At 59.2% G+C, this 15,384-nt stretch overlaps 1 protein-coding gene across 2 annotated transcripts; it reads right to left on the reverse strand.

The window, feature by feature from the left end:
• Positions 1-338: 338 nt before the first annotated feature.
• PYGM (glycogen phosphorylase, muscle associated) lies at positions 339-15,045 on the reverse strand. 2 transcript variants are annotated; one of them, XM_045024240.1, is made up of 20 exons: positions 14,645-15,045; positions 12,000-12,101; positions 11,748-11,826; positions 10,710-10,813; positions 10,184-10,315; positions 9,453-9,564; positions 8,945-9,027; positions 8,207-8,350; positions 7,884-7,976; positions 7,586-7,732; positions 6,993-7,156; positions 6,124-6,238; positions 5,557-5,658; positions 5,286-5,433; positions 4,762-4,820; positions 4,517-4,658; positions 3,707-3,914; positions 3,079-3,213; positions 2,529-2,595; positions 339-1,793 (listed from the first exon to the last, which is right to left on the reverse strand). In XM_045024240.1, the coding sequence occupies exons 1-20, from the start codon at positions 14,885-14,887 to the stop codon at positions 1,641-1,643; spliced, it is 2,532 nt and encodes an 843-aa protein (XP_044880175.1). In that variant the 5' UTR covers positions 14,888-15,045; the 3' UTR covers positions 339-1,640. The 2 variants fall into 2 exon arrangements, with proteins under 2 accessions (XP_044880175.1, XP_044880176.1); XM_045024241.1 differs by lacking the exons at positions 11,748-11,826; positions 12,000-12,101; positions 14,645-15,045 and adding an exon at positions 11,136-11,307.
• Between the last annotated feature and the right edge of the window lie 339 nt (positions 15,046-15,384).

Raw genomic sequence — 15,384 nt, forward strand, 5'->3', positions numbered from 1 at the left:
CAGCCCCCCTCACTCACTCTTGTGACTAGCAGCTCTGGCAGGTGGGGCAGGCACTGGCCCAAGGTCAAGAGAAGGCTAGAGACAGTGCTAGAGATACAACCCAGCCCCCTCCCCGGCTCTAACCCACAATGTCCTCCCAGAGCTGGATAGAACCCCGGAGTCCTGGCTGCCAGGCCTCCTGCTCTAACCCACTAGCCCCCACTGCCCTCCCAGAGCCAGACAGAACTCAGGAGGCACCACATATGGACAGGTGCAGGGTTGGGGCCAAGACCCCAGTTTCTGGGTGAGGTTGGGGAGGGGAGAACCACGAGGGGGGGAAAAAAAGCAACACAGCCAGAGAGTGTTAAGTGTCACCTTTATTGCTGGCTCACAGCCCCAGAACCTCCACAGCTGGGGAAAGCGTGGGGTAGAGCAGCATACCCCACAGCTCCTAGGCCTCCCAGCCCAGTGCGGGCAGTGGCTGAGACACACACATATGGGGCCATCATTAAAATTAGCAACAAATCCCCAGCCTGTTCCATTGCACCTGCCCCACATTAAGAGTTGAAAGTTATGGGATATTTGCACAGGTTCCCTGCCATAAGTTAGAAAGGACCCCTAAAAATAATAAACATAAATGCCCCCTAAACAGCCAGCAAGTACGTGGCAGGACGTATTCTGGGTTCGATTGGCTGTGGGACAGGAGTCTCATGGCCTACGTAAAACAGTATTCACTGAGGTACAGCAATAGGGATGGAACCCAGGAGTCCTGGAACCCACACCCACCAGCTTCCTGCAAACCAGGAAGGAAAAAAACAACACACAATGCGCCAAGTGGTAGCAATAGGCTAGGTGTGGGTTACCACCAGGCACTGAGACCACCTAGGGGGGGAAATGAGGGGCAGGAGGGCGGATGTATGGACAGAGATGTAAGGCAGGGTGGGGTGGAGTGACTCTGTTTATTTTAAAAGTCATCAGTGGGTGGGGACTGATCCCCCCCCAAATTTAAAACCACATCAGGGTAGCAGAGGCAGGGCACCCCACCTCAGACAATCACACGCAAAGGGGTGTGGCGGGGTGCAAAAAAATGGTGCTCTTGGAAGAGGGTCACCGTGCTGGGGGCCTGCGAAGGACAACTCCCACACCTCCCCCCCCCCAGGGAACTGACACACTTTCTACCTCGTTAGTAGATGGGGGACCATGGAATTTTAACCTACAGAATGGGTGTGCCCCAAAACATAGCTAGGTGTTCTACCCCCAAGTAGGCTGGGTGGGGGGTTATAATGGGAGGGGGAATTTCTCACCCTTAAATAAATAGCATGTTGGGGGGGGGAGTTAACCCCTCGCATCCCTTTTCTCTGGGCTTCTTCATCCCCCAACCCCATGGAATTGGGGGAGGGGGGAGAAGAGATAAGGGACAGGAATCCAAATGTCCCTCTGCTTATCCTGCCTCTGCCTAGCTGAGGAAGTAGTGGCCAGTTCTCCCTGGGAGGGGTGCAGGGGAGATCCCCCCCCCAGAGAGGACGGGAAGGTCCCCACACACAATGCGGGACATGCTGAGCATCTGGGGGAAGCCAGCGCAGTGTCTGTTGTTTGCTGGCACCCGGTGGCGATTGGTTGGTGATGGGGGGGGCAGGGGTGGGCAGGCAGGCCTCAGGGGGCTATTCACGGGGATCGTCAGGTGCTGGGATTTTGTGGTGGGTGGGCTCGACGCCCCAGATCTCACGGGCATACTGCGCGATGGTGCGGTCGCTGGAGAACTTGCCCGAGTTGGCGATGTTTTTAATGACCTTCTTGGTCCATTCCTTGGTGTTCTGGGGAGAGAGACGCAGGTCAGTGGCAATCACACATGGACTGCTGGGGGATGGGGCTGGGGAAGCCAGATGGGATGGCTGGGTGAGTGTCAATGGGGCAGCCCGGCCATGCATGGGGATGGATAGAGGGACAGCGTGTATGAGGGGAGAGGGGATGGCTAGATAGAGGAGTGGGTATGGATAGATGAGTGTCTGCAGATGAGGGGTGAGCATGGGGATGGATGGATAGATAGAGGAGGGTTGAGCGCAGGGATGGATGGATAGGTAAAAAAAACCATGTACAGGGATGGATGGGTGAATCCAAGTGACTACCACTGACTTTCATAAAATTTGAACAGCTTGAAATAAAGGTGAGTAGAAGGACGGACGGACAGACACACACATCACAGCCCTACCCTGAGCTTCCCTTTACATACCTCTAGCATTGTGCCTGGTTCTCATCCCCTAGCCGTCAGGACGCCGCAGGGCTGAGCTTGATGGGTTTTGATCTTTCCATTTCTCCCTATGAAGTTCCATCCTGCCCCCTTTCCAGCCCCCTGCAGGGCTGCGGCTCTCACCTGAGCTGGTCAGTGTTTCTCTGGGATCGAGGGTCCTGGAACTGAGCTAGGATGCCCAGGAATAGAACCCAGGAGTCCTGCCTGACAGCCTGTCCCGGCCACTCTAACCCACTAGACCCCACTCCCTTCCCAGTGATGGGTGCAGTACCCCAGGGAGGCCACTAGGGTGCACACTCACCTTGTAGAGAGCGCTGACATTCTCCTGGCATTTGATGTAGGCTTGGTAATCCGCAAACACTTTGAACCTGGAGAGGGAGGGCAAGCAAGAGGGTATCAGGCTGGGGGTCCTTGTGCATGCTGCCACCTCCTGCCCACAGACAGGATCGACACCCGGAGCCTCTCCCAAGAACATAGCCAGCAGCAGACACCCAAAGCTCTGGGGAAACCCTTCCCCCAATGCCTCAGCTGCCCCTCACTATGAGTGCACTCATGGGAACAGAACCCAGGAGTCCTGGCTCCGAGATCCCCTTCCCATAATCCACTAGACACCCCTCCCCTCCCAGAGCTGGGGATAGAGCCAGTGCTTAATTTGTGCCAGGGCTTGCCAGGGCTGAGCCCCAGCACCTTTGGGCTGGGCTGGGCAGGTCAGTTATGAAAGTGAAAACATTTCTTGAGCCCCAGCACCTCTTTCCTTACAAATTAAGCACTGGATAGAGCCCCTTCCTCCACCCCACACCAGGCATGGTTGCCTCTGTCCCTTATTCCCTCTCCCCAGTGCCTCCTCCCACCTGTCATTGTTCATCAGCATGTTGACAATGTCCTTGAAGAGCTGGGGCTGTTTGGGGGAGAAGAAGCCGCTGCTCAGCTGGTCGATCACCTGTCTCAGCTCCGGGATGCGGTCGTAATAGTCCTTGGCACAGTAGCTGGAGGGGAGGTGAAGGGGGGCAGGTTACCTCAGGATCATAGCTCCACCCCAGCCCAGCATGGCCTCAGGGGCTCCCCCCAAACCAGAAGCCCCCAGCCCCCAGAGGACTCCCCAAGCCCCCTGCCCCTCCAGCCCCCAAGAGGCCTGGCAAAGGCATGCTGAGGGAATGGGGGCAGGATCCCAACAGGAGGGCAGCCAAACAGTGTGAGGAACCCAGGTGGGGGGGGAAATTGGAAAGGGATCCTAGCAGGAGGGGAGGCAGGCAGTGTTGGGAGGGTCCTGCCAGCAGGTGATGGGTGCGAATTTGGCACTGGGTTAGGGGGCACAATGGGTAGGAGATCCAGGCAACAGAGGACAAGATTCTGGCAGCTAGGTGGTGGGGGTGGGTAGAGAAGGTGGAGCAGGAATCCAGCGGCAGGGAAGGGGGCATGGGAGGGAGGCCTGGCAGAGGGGTTCCCTGCATGAGGGAGGGGCAGGGGTCCAGCCCGCACCCTTTCCTGTCCATCTCTTCCACGTCTTCCACCCGCATGCCGAAGATAAATAAGTTCTCCTCGCCCGCCTCCTCTGCCATCTCCACGTTGGCGCCATCCATGGTGCCAATGGTCAGCGCCCCGTTCAGCATGAACTTCATGTTGCCGGTGCCCGAGGCCTCTGTGCCAGCCGTGGAGATCTGCTCGGACAGGTCGGCCGCTGGGATCACTGCAGGAGAGACGGGATCAGTGGGCTGGGGTGGGAGGTCAGAGGTCGCCATGTGGGGTGAAAGGGCCCATTTGCCTGATCCAGGGCAATTGCAGGGGGTTTGGGGGTAAGTAATGTGGGTCAGAAGCTGCCATGTGGGCTAGATCCAGCCCTGAACGGGAGTGGAAGGGATGGAGGTCAGAGGAGGCTGCAAGGAGCAGACAGCCCCATTGGCCTGATCTAGGGTGGGCAACAGGAGTGCCAGAACTGGGGGGGAAAAGGGGAGCCTGGGGAACCTGCCCCCCCCACACTTTTTACCAGCCGTTAGGGCGAGCAACGGGGGGTGAGGGGTAGAGACGAGTGAGCGGGGGGGGTGGTCTTGTAGGAGGGAAAGAGGCAGTGCAGGGGCAGGGTCTTGGGGGAAGCGACAGTACAGGGGAGGGGCCTCAAGGAGAAGAGGCAGCATGGGGGGGCGGAGCTTTTAGGGACCTTCTGACCCCACTATTCTCCCACCAGGTGTGGCAGAAGTTGCCATGTGGGGTAGATGGCCCTTAGCCTGATCTGGGGCAGTGGTGGCAGGTTTGTGGGGAGGATAGCAGGGTCAGAGGTCACGACCTCCCTACCCTTCTCAGCCAGGGAGACACGGTAGTTCTCCAAGAAGATCATCTTGAGGCGGTCGCCGATGACGGGGTCATTGTTGATGACGTCACCGATTGCCGTGACCAGCTTAATGATCATTTTGGCCATGTGGTAGCCAGGGGCGGCCTGCAGGGGGACGGAGGGTGAGACTGCCGCTTAACCCCCACCCTCGCCTCCCACCAAGGGACAGCAGCACCGAGAGGGGTGGGCCTTGGCCCCCAGGTCTCACCTTGCCGCCGATCATGACAGTGCGTGGCACAAAATGCTGGTTGGGCTCCTTCTTGATCCCTGCAGGGGGACGGTGAGAGACACAGGGTCAGGGCCAGTGTGCCAGGGAGCAGGGCTGGCAGCTGGCCAGTCCCTGGCCACCCAGTGAGCACAGCTGGCCTGGAGGTTGGCCTCCTTGCTTGGAAGAGTCAGCAGACCAGCTCTGACAGCCAGCAGCAGTGCAGCAGCTGCTCAAAGTCTTTCCCACTGGCAGTGATAACCCCTGCCTTGCCAAGGCCCTGCCCCCGCCTTGCCCCATTCCAGAATACCCAGTCCTGACCTCGGCTCCGATTCCAGGCTACCGACTCCTGCTGCAGCCCCTGGGCCTGACTCCTGTTCCAACTCTAGGCATGGCTGCCCATGTCCCGGTCACTGACAGCACCACCGAAGGTGAGTGGATACTAGTGGTTAGAGCAGGGGGGCTGGCAGTCAGGATACCTGGGTTCTCCCTCTCACTGTGGCATGTGGCTGGGGGTCAGCACTCACGGTTGTAGAGGGTGATGACGTGGAGGCAGTTGAGCAACTGCCTCTTGTACTCATGGATCCTTTTCACCTGCACGTCGAAGAGGGAGTTCGGGTTGATCTTCACCTTGTACTCCTTCTCCAGATAGGCAGCAAACTTCAACTTGTTCTCCTGGCGTGGGAGAGCAGAGATGGGAACCTAGGCCTAGAATCCCATCCCCTGCCCTGGGGCCAGATCACAGCTGGTGCCCCCTTGAGGGGAGAGGCCCTGGATCCCATTTCCCTACCCCGGTACCTGTTTAATTTTGGCAACGTCCCGGATAAATCCCTCATCATCCACATAGGCCAGAAGCTTTTTCAGATGGTCAAGGTTAGAGATGTATTCGTCCCCAATACGCTGGGGAAAGAGGAGGGTCAGAGCCAGGCCTGGCACAGGAGAGTAGGCAGACACCCCCTTGCTCTGCCCTTCCAGGGGCAAGGCAGAGGAGAGGGGTCCAACCTATGAATGCCCCCACATCCTTGCATGGCAGCCAGCCCCCCCAACACCTGTCTGTATCTAGCATCCCCCACCCCATAGAGCCCCCATCCCTGCATGGCAAACTGCCTCCCAATGCCTGTCTGTATCTAGCATCCCCACACCCCACAGAGACCCCATCTTCACATGGCAGCCTGCCCCCCAACTCTCCCCTCCCTGTCTGTCAACCCCACAATCACTGAATGGTGCCCCCGAAAGATCCCGCACTTATCTGTCTGCCTTGTGCATCCCTCCAACCCCCCACCTCACCGCATCCCCATCCCTGCATATCACCACCTAGGATCCTTCCCCCAGGGACCCCGCAGGCTCCTCCCTCACTGCACTCACCTCGGCAATGACCTCAGCCAGCCCTGGGTTGCACAGAACCAGCCAGCGCCGAGGTGTGATCCCATTGGTTTTGTTCTGGAATTTGTGCGGCTCAAGCTCATAGAAATCCTTGAAGCTGGGGGGGAGAGGGGAGAGAAGGGGAACGAAACAGGAAATAAATGAATGAGAGGACCAAGGAGGGAAAGAATCAAAGCAGGACCGAAAACAAACTAGAGGGCAAAAGGGCAAAGGAGTGGGAAGAGAAAGGAAGAATGTGTGAGAGAACAAACACAAGAATCGATGAGAGAGAAAAGAAGGGAAAGAAAGGATGAAGAGAAGAGTGAATGAATCAGGGAAATGAAGGGAAGAGAATGAAAGAGGAAAGAAGAGAATAAATGAACAAAAAGGGAAAAGAATTAGGAAAAAATGAAGGTCTGAGAAAAACAGAAAAAAAGGGAAAAGAATTAATGAAACAGGAAAATACAGAGGGGCAAAAGTGGAGGAAAAAAATAAGGGAACAAACGGAAAAAGAAGGACAAAACGAATAAAATATATAGGAAAACAGGAAGAGAAAGAAGCGAATGAATGAAAACGAGGGTAAGATACAATGAAATCGGATGGAACAAGAGAAGAGAAAGATAAGGAATTAAGAGAATGAATGAAAAAGGGAAAGGGGAAAAAAATCAAAGGAACGAGAGAAGAGGGAGGAAAGAGGGAAGAATGAAATGGGAAAAAATGCAAGATGGAAAAGAGAACCGAGCGGACGAAAGAGGAAAGGAATGGACGGGAAGAGAAGGAATGGGAGTAGCGGGGGAGTGACGGACAGTGAGGTGCAAGGGAGTGTAAGGACAGTGAGGGGGCAGAGCACTGGCAGGGGGAGAGGCACATACACAGATTTCTTGATGATGTCGGAGTGGATGCGGGCGACCCCGTTGATGGCATGGGAGCCCACGATGCACAGGTGCGCCATATTGATCCTCTTGAGGCCGCCCTCCTCCACCAAGGACATGCGCCGCAGCCGGTCGAAGTCCCCGGGGAACATGGCATTGACTTTCTGGGGGGCGGGGGGGGAAAGGGAATGACAGAATCCGGATGGAGCAGGCACCCTCAGAGAGCAGCTCCGCAACTGAGCCCTCCAGGAGGAAAATGGGGGGTCCCCACTGTCCTAGCCCCAGGACACTCATCCCCCCAGTGGGAGGCAATCCCAAATGCCCGTGGTTCCCTTCCAAGCCACGCACCCCAAATTTGGTTCCCCACCCTTACCCCAGCAAGAGCATGTGTGACTCAGCTGCAGAGCCAGGGAAAAGACCCTAGAGTCCTGACAGCACCCCACAGCTCTAAACCACTAGACCCCATTCCGCTCCCAGAGCTGGGGACAGAACCCAGGAGCCCTAGACTAACACATTCCAGTTCCTGCCACGTATGGAGGGAAAGGGACTTCTCCATTGGATTGACCCCAGCCCTTCCCGGGGGTGGAGCTTACATCAAGGAATCTCTGGTTAATTTCATAGATGATCTCCAGGTGCCGGGGCAGGAGGGTTTCCAGGAGATGGATGGGCCAGCGCTCCAGGGCCTCAGGCAGCACCGTGTGGTTGGTGTAGGCGCAGGTCCGCACCGTGATGTCCCAGGCCTGGGAAAGACACAGCACGTGAGGATCCCCAGCACAGCCTGAGATGCAGCAATCTCTGGGTGGGGTATGGGGGCTGTTCAACAGAAAAAATGACGACACCCACTCCCTACAGCACAGAGACCCCGACATCACACGTACACACACCCCTTACCTTGTCCCAGTCCACTTTCTCGATATCAACCAGCACCCTCATGAGCTCAGGGATGGCCAGGGAGGGGTGAGTGTCGTTCAGCTGGATAGCGACCTACAGGAGAGGGGCAGAACTCAGACCACCAATGACAGAGGATGCATGAGTTTATCCCTGAGAGGCCAGGGCTGGAGTAGCTGGGAGCTCCCCCCACAGCCAGCTCCTGCCCACCTCCCCACAGCGCCCCCTGCTGGGAGAGGCCAGGGCTGGAGTAGTTGGGAGCTCCCTGCACAGCCAGCGCTCCTGCCTTGCTCCCTACAGCGCCCCCTGCTGGGAGAGGCCGGTACCTTGTCAGGGAAGGCGTCAAAGGAGGTGCGGACGGGGTCCCGGCTGCCGAACTTGGAGGATTTGAAGCGTCGGATGATGTCCTGCAGGGTGGCCGCCACCGTGAAGTACTCCTGCTTCAGGCGCAGCTCCTTACCCTCGAAGAACTGCAGGGAGGAGGGGCAGGTGAGGATGGGGCATTCACCAACCCACTCCAGGCCTGTACAATCCCAACTGCAGAATGAACCAGTGGCTTCAGATGTAGCACGGGCTCTCTGCAGCCCCTGCTCACAGCATAGGGAAAGTAGTGGCAGACCTGGGAATGTAACCCAGGAGTCCTGGCTACCTGGCTCCCTGCTCTAACCACTGCATCCCCTCCCCTCCCAGAGCAGGGGATGAAACCCAGGAGTCCTGACTCCCAGCCTCCCCAAGCAGTAGACAGGAGGTGTGTCACACTCCCACATGGCTGCAGAGACCTTGAAGGGAGTAACATTTGGGACACATCATGGGGGCAGGGATCTGGGGGCAGAGGGAAATCCCAGTTTTGCCCAAAGGTGAACCCTCCTGGCTAGTGAGATTTAGACCCACCTGACCCCCTGGGCCCTATCCCTGCTGCCGGAACCAGGGGCTGGGTGTGGAAGCAGAACACCCCACCACCACCACACACACAATGTATAATCCACACCCCAGGTCTAACAGGCTCCCCCCCAGGAAACCCTGCAGTGGACACGGAGCACTGGAGTGGGCGGGGGGCTACTCACGTTGTCATTGGGGTACAGCACTCGAGAAATGTTCTCGGCCAAGTTCCTGTCCAGCACGGCTTGGATGTAACCACCAACGTTAACTGCGGGGAAAAAGATAGAATGGGGCCTTAGTTCACACAGGGATCCCTTGCCAGGTGCTGAGGTGCAGCCACCTCTGGGGTGGGAGCTATTTATACAGGGATCCCTTGCCTGGTGCTAAGATGCAGCCACTTCTGGGGTGGAGCACAGGGGCTTTTTGTACAGGGATTCTTTACCCAGCAGCTCTGGAGCCAGCTCCAGGGTGGAGCCTGGGAGGGGCTGTTTATACAGGAATCCTTCATGGTGGGGCATTGGGGTCAGCAGGGGAAGGGAGGTTGCCTCCTACTGAGCCCCCTTCCCCGGTTATCAGTAGCTGCCTCCCAGCCCTGCTCAGCAGAGGGGGTCTGACACCTGGCCCTTGGCTGCTGCGATGAATCCAGCAGAGACACAGACCCTTGCCCAGCCTGAGGGCCCTCCCTTCACTCACAGTCCTTGAGGTTGAACTCGTTGGGGGCCCGGGCGGACCAGAGGCGCATGGTGTTGACAGTGTTGTTGCGGTAACCAGGTACGGGTGTATCGTAGGGAAGAGCCAGGATCACCTGCCAAAGGACAGCAGGATTAGTGCCAGCCACGGCACCCAGTGAGCATGAAGAGCAGAGAGCCCAACCCCAACCTTTCCCAGAAGGCCTTTTGACCTCGCATCCCATAATACCCTCCCCTCCCCCTTTTTACTGGTGGGGAAACTAAAGAACAAACAGGGTAACTGAATCCCCAGAGCATCCTGGCTCCCTGCACACGTACTCCCAGGCTGCTGAGCGTGCTGACAGACTCATGCAATGGACCTGTGCTTCTGGGCAATCGCACATGCATGGAGGCACTTGTGCAAAGGTACATGTGAGCACGCACAGGCCACTAGTGCACAGGGATCTCACACTTGCATGGAAATGCCCACTTGTGCGCTTGCAAATGCACGCACTCAGGCATACCTACACACTCGCACTACCATGTGCAAAGGCCTGTGAATGCACCTCTCCCCCATGCATACGGCTTGTGCACCAACAGCCCTGCATGTGAATGTACATTCCCGTACACCCAAGGGCGCACAATCACCACCCACTTATGCAGGGGTACATGCATGACTGCCAGGCCCTCACGTAGATACACTCACAGCCTCTCTTGTATGCACACTTACCACTCACTCAGGCCTCCCGGACTCACCTGCGTGTCGACCCACTTGGTGCCATCAGGCCCATGGTCCACGCGCCCATAGAAGTGCACTGGGATCATGTACTCGGGCCGGGCCTTCTCCCAGGGGTTGCCATAGCGCAGCCAATCATCAGCCTCCTCCACCTGCCGAGGGAGGGCAGGAGGAGGGGTTAGTGCCATCTTGCTCCCTGCCCCCACCCCCGGGATCCCATCACACACACAGTGACAGGTAGTGACACCCGGGGCGTCCCACCTACCCAACACCTCATCTCCTGCTGCGATCACCTGTGCCCCGCAGCACCTGCTGCCTCCCCACCCAGAGCACCCCACACTGGCCTCTGGGCAACCTCTCTGCCAGGCCTCTCCTGCCCCAAACTGGTGGCAAATCGTGGGCCTCTCCTACTCGACACTGCCCTGCCCCCCGGACACACATCCAGTCCCCCAACACTCATCCCATCCCCACAGTGCCCTGCCTGCTCCCCTGGGGGAAAGGAGCCCACGTCCCAGCCCCCCCCACACCGTGGGGGGTGCAACCCACCTGCCAGCCCCCAGAGATCTTCTGGTTGAAGATGCCAAACTCATAGCGGATGCCGTAGCCGTAGGCGGCCAGTCCCAGGGTGGCCATGGAGTCCAGGAAACAGGCTGAGGGGGAAAAGGGGGGCAGGGGTTGGGCATTACAGCCAGATCAAGGGGTAACGCAGTAACAGCCAGGCCAGGGGGGCAGGAAAATGGATAGGGATGGGGGGCAGGTAGAGGAGATGTGGAAGAGGGAAGGGGGACAGGCAGTGGGGTCACAGTGATGGGGTGAGAAATGGAGGAGGGGACAGGCGTGGAATGACTGTGATGCGAGTGAGGGAGGGGTCAGGTAGTGGAGTTACAGTGAGGGGGTGGGGGAGGAGTCAGGTAGTGGGGTCACAGTGATGGGGGTGGGTTGCCTTGCACGGTGCCTGGGGCAGGTGCTCACATGGGTGCAGATGCTGAATGGAGCCCTTGGATTCCTTTCTTCCTCGACTGCTGGGCAGAGCCATGGGTCTGGGGGGGCAGAGTCAGGGGACAGTGTCGGGGAGGCTGGGTGTGTGTCTGGGTAGGCAGTGTCGGGTGTTGTCTTGGGGAGCCAGGGTGCTGGGTGTGTGGCAGGGGGGCTGGGTGCGTGTCTGTAAGGGGGCAGTGTCGGGGTGGTTATGTCTGGGGTGGCAGTGTCAGGAGGCTTTGTGTGCGTCTGTGAGGGGTCAGTGTCGGAGGTTGTTCTGTCTCAGGGGGCAGTGTCAGGGACCATGTGTGTGTTTGGGGAGCAGTGTTGGGGGCTGGGTGTGTGTCTGGGGGGAAGGGTCAGGGGGCTGTGTGTTGGAAGTTTTGTCTGGGGGGACCATTGGGGTGCTGGGTGTGTGTCTGTGGGGGCAATGTCAGAGGTTGTTTTGTCTGGGGGGGGAGTGTCAGGAGGCTGGGTGTGTGTTGGGGGGAGCGTTGGGGAGCCGGGTGTGTGTCGGGGGGCTGGGTGTGTGTGTTGGGGGAGCTCTCCTGGCCCTGGGCAAACAGGGCAGTCAGGATCCGTGGCTGCCAAGCTGGCTCCCCTCACCTGCCAGGCGCCCCAAGCCCCCGTTCCCCAGCCCAGCGTCCTCCTCGATCTCCTGCAGCTCCTCCATGTCCAGGCCCAGCTATAGGGGAAGGAAAAAGGGGGAGTTAGGGAAGAGTAGCCGGCCCCCTCTCGTCCAACCCATCCCCTCCCGTGACACCCCCACCCCGTAACTGCCTCTCCCTGCTCCACCCCCTCGCCTCCCTGATCCCCCTACCTCCCCCACCTGCCCCCAGCCAGCTGGCGCTGGGGTACCTGGTAGGTGGCCTCGTCACAGGCGTTCTGCAGCCCCAGGTTCACCATGGTGTTCTGCAGGGTGCGGCCCATGTAGAACTCCAGCGACAGGTAATAGATGCGCTGCAGAGAGACGGGGCGGGGGAGGGTTGGGGAGTCCGTCAGCCCCACCCCCAGGAAACAGGCTCCATGCCCCGTTCCCTGGCCCACTAAGAACACTGGTCCCCCCACCCCGAGGCTGGATTGAAGTCAGCGTCCCCTAGAGGAGAAATACTCCATATCCCATTTGCCACCCAACTTGGGCAGGGCACTCTATGGGGGGCAGAGGGGGACAGATGGGGTGTGTGCGCGTGTGGCTGGACGCTGGGGCCCATAGATCCAGCCCCTGCTGCTGAATACAACAGGCCATTCAAAGGCACTCATTGCCCAGCTAACCTTTGGGGGAGAGTGGGCAGGCATCCATCTTGGGTATGCAGCCGCTCCCCCTATCCAGTGTCCCAGGCCCCCTGCACCAGTCCCCCACCCCATGGGCTGACACAGGCTCTTTCCCAGATTAAATGGCAAAAGTCAACAGCAAATGTCAGGCTGGGCTAAATTTATCCAGACTGTGCCCCCTCCCAGGATGCTGAGATAGGATCAGAACCAGGGGTCTTGAGAGCTGGGATTCCTCCCCCACTACCTGTCACTTCTGGTGAGAGACCCCGTGTACCACTGCCTGCCCCCCTGAGCCAGCCAGTCTCCCACCCTGGTGCTGGATCACAGCCAGCGCCCCCTAGAGGGGAAAGGTCCTGTTTCCCATCGCCTGCTTCCTTCATCCTTCAAATGTGCCCCCCCCAAACCTACTGCCCTCTAATCCTAAACCTCTCCCCCAACCCTAGCTCCCCCCTTGCAGGTCCCCCAATCTCCCAGCATGCCGGGCGGCACCACTAACTGTTCATATCTACCCATACTGGCTCAAATGTCCAGCCACTGCTACCTTTGTGTCGCCCCCGCACCCCACCCCAAACAGGAAGGGGATTAATGGCCTGCAATCCCCTCATACTGCCCCACTGTGATTCCCCAGCCCAAGTGTTCAGCCCCCAGTGCAGGTCTCTGAGAGGCAGTTTGTGCTGACTCCTTGGCTCACACACACCCAGGACTTGGGGGCTAGCCAGGGATTGGGGGAGGGTGGCTGGGAGGGGTGAATCACGGCCAAGGCACTCGCAGAGAGGCATGGGGGCCTGGGGAGGGAAAGAACGAGGGGCGATGGGACAGGAGGACACTGTGGAAGAGCGGTGAAGATAAATGGGGGACAGAAAACCTGGTGGGGGAGAGCAACGAGTAAAGGCCTTACGGGTGATGTGGGGGGAGAGGGGAAGGGCAGGGGCAGCAGAGGGAGTGGGGGAAGAGCAGGAGCAGAGGCAGCTGGGGGAGGGCAAATGGGTCTGGGGTCGCATCTGGGTCTCTGGAAGAACCTCCCCATGAGTTACACCCTCCCTCCGCCAACTTCGGGGCGGGGGGGAAACCAGGCTCAGATGGTGACAATGGTGCACCCTCCCCCAGCCCTCCTCACCCACTACAGAGTGGGCCCTGAGCACACTGCCCCTGTGGCAGGCTGGCCCCAGTGGATGGGACACTAGTCTTGGACTGGGGACACTCAGGTGAGAGGGGCAGGTCCCATCCCTGCCCCAAGGAAGGAAGGAAGCCTACTGGCTCTGCTCAGTTCCCACTGACCCCCACAACTAGTCAGGGGTGCTGTCCTGTGAACCACCAGGCATTGGGCTGCATGGGCCTGACGGGAGCCAGGGAAGGAGAGTACTGGTCTGGATGAGCCTGTGGGTCTGATCCCAAGCCCTTCAGCGCCAATAGCCCAGGCCTTTACTCCCTGAGCTGAAGGGTCTGGGGCAGCTGGTGGCAACAGTCCAGCTGGTATTTATACCCTCTGTGGAGCGCGTGCCAAGCTGGCCTGGCACAAGGGGGGATCCCAGCACTTGAGTCTGGCTCCCAGGTGTCAGGAGAAGGATAGAGCATGGCGCACATATGGGAGAGGGGTTTGATTTGGGAGCCATCCACTGCCCATGTCCCCATCGCCCTAGAACAAGGGGCCTGTCCAACATCCAGACACCCCTGGCCCCGCTATTCCCAGCAGCAGCTCTGACCTGCCCGGGTAGCCCCTCCGCTGTCTGCTCCCCACTGCCCAAGACATGCCCTGCCCTAACGTCCCTGAACTTTGTCCCCTCTCCGGCCTCACTGCCCTTTTCCTGGTGGTCCCGCTAGCTGCAGACCCTGCCCGGGTGCCCCCCTGCTTCTGACCCTTCTGGCACCTCTCCCGCCTAATCCTTTCCCCCTTGCAGTCCCTGCCCCTTGGAATCTCTCACATAGCGCTGCTGCTGTGCCCAGAGCCTTCTCCCGGTCGGGGCCCCCTGGCAGCCCCTCCCCAGTGCCCTGTTACCCTTCCCCTGGCTCGGCTGTTGGGTGTTATCCCTCCCTGCCCCTGAGCACTCCCACCTCCCCAACACACAGCCAGCCCGTACCTCCTCTCCAGAGTACCCCAGTGCACTCTCCCCTAGCCCTGCACATATACCCCCGGCACCCCCCCTCCACTGCGCCCATGGGCATCCCTCCACTCCACCGTACCCCTTCTCAGGGGCTGGGCGCCCTTCTCCAACGCGCCCCCGTGCACTCACCTTGGGGTCCTTCTCGTAGTAGTACTGCTGAGTGCGGATCCACCTGCCCACCAGGTGGTCGCGCACCGTGTGCGCCAGGGCGAAGTAGTAGTCCCGGGGGGTGGCCACGTTCCGATCCTTCACCAGCGTGAAGTGCAGGTGCCGGTTGAAGTTCTTCTTGAGGTCGGTGACATTCTCCACCCCGGCGAGGCCCCGCACGCTAATCTGCTTCCTTTTGTCATAATCCGACAGCGGCAGAGACATCCTGCAGCCTCCGGGGGGCCCTGGCTAGTCTGCGCGCACAGCGGGGGCTTTCACGCGGGGGGACACAGGCCCTGGCACCAGGCAGCCGGGCGGGCAGGAGCTGCCAGGAGGGACACCAAGGAGCCTGGATCTCTGCTCTGCCCAGCCCGCTCGCCGCAGCAATACGACCTAAGCCCCGCCCCTCATGTATTATTAACCGAACCAGATTGGTGCATTATTCATGAGCCCCTCCTCCAGGCCGGGAGGGAGCGGGGGAGGCCCTCGCCCCGCCTCCTGGCTCATGAGGCTCCTCCCCTTGGCTTGTCAATTATACAGCTGATCCCGCCCACACCTCTCTGGGAATCCCCCTTCGCTGGGGGGCCCTCTTGGCTGAAGAGTTGTAGAGGTGAAAACAACAGAGGGCAGAGCCCGTGCTGGGCATAAGCAGAGTAAGCAATCGCTTAGGGTTCTGAGCAGCTTGAGGGGCCCCTATTAATTATTAGTATGGGGAGGGGGGG

Source organism: Mauremys mutica, chromosome 7 (genome assembly GCF_020497125.1).
Source record: "Mauremys mutica isolate MM-2020 ecotype Southern chromosome 7, ASM2049712v1, whole genome shotgun sequence".
Lineage (NCBI taxonomy): Eukaryota > Metazoa > Chordata > Testudines > Geoemydidae > Mauremys > Mauremys mutica.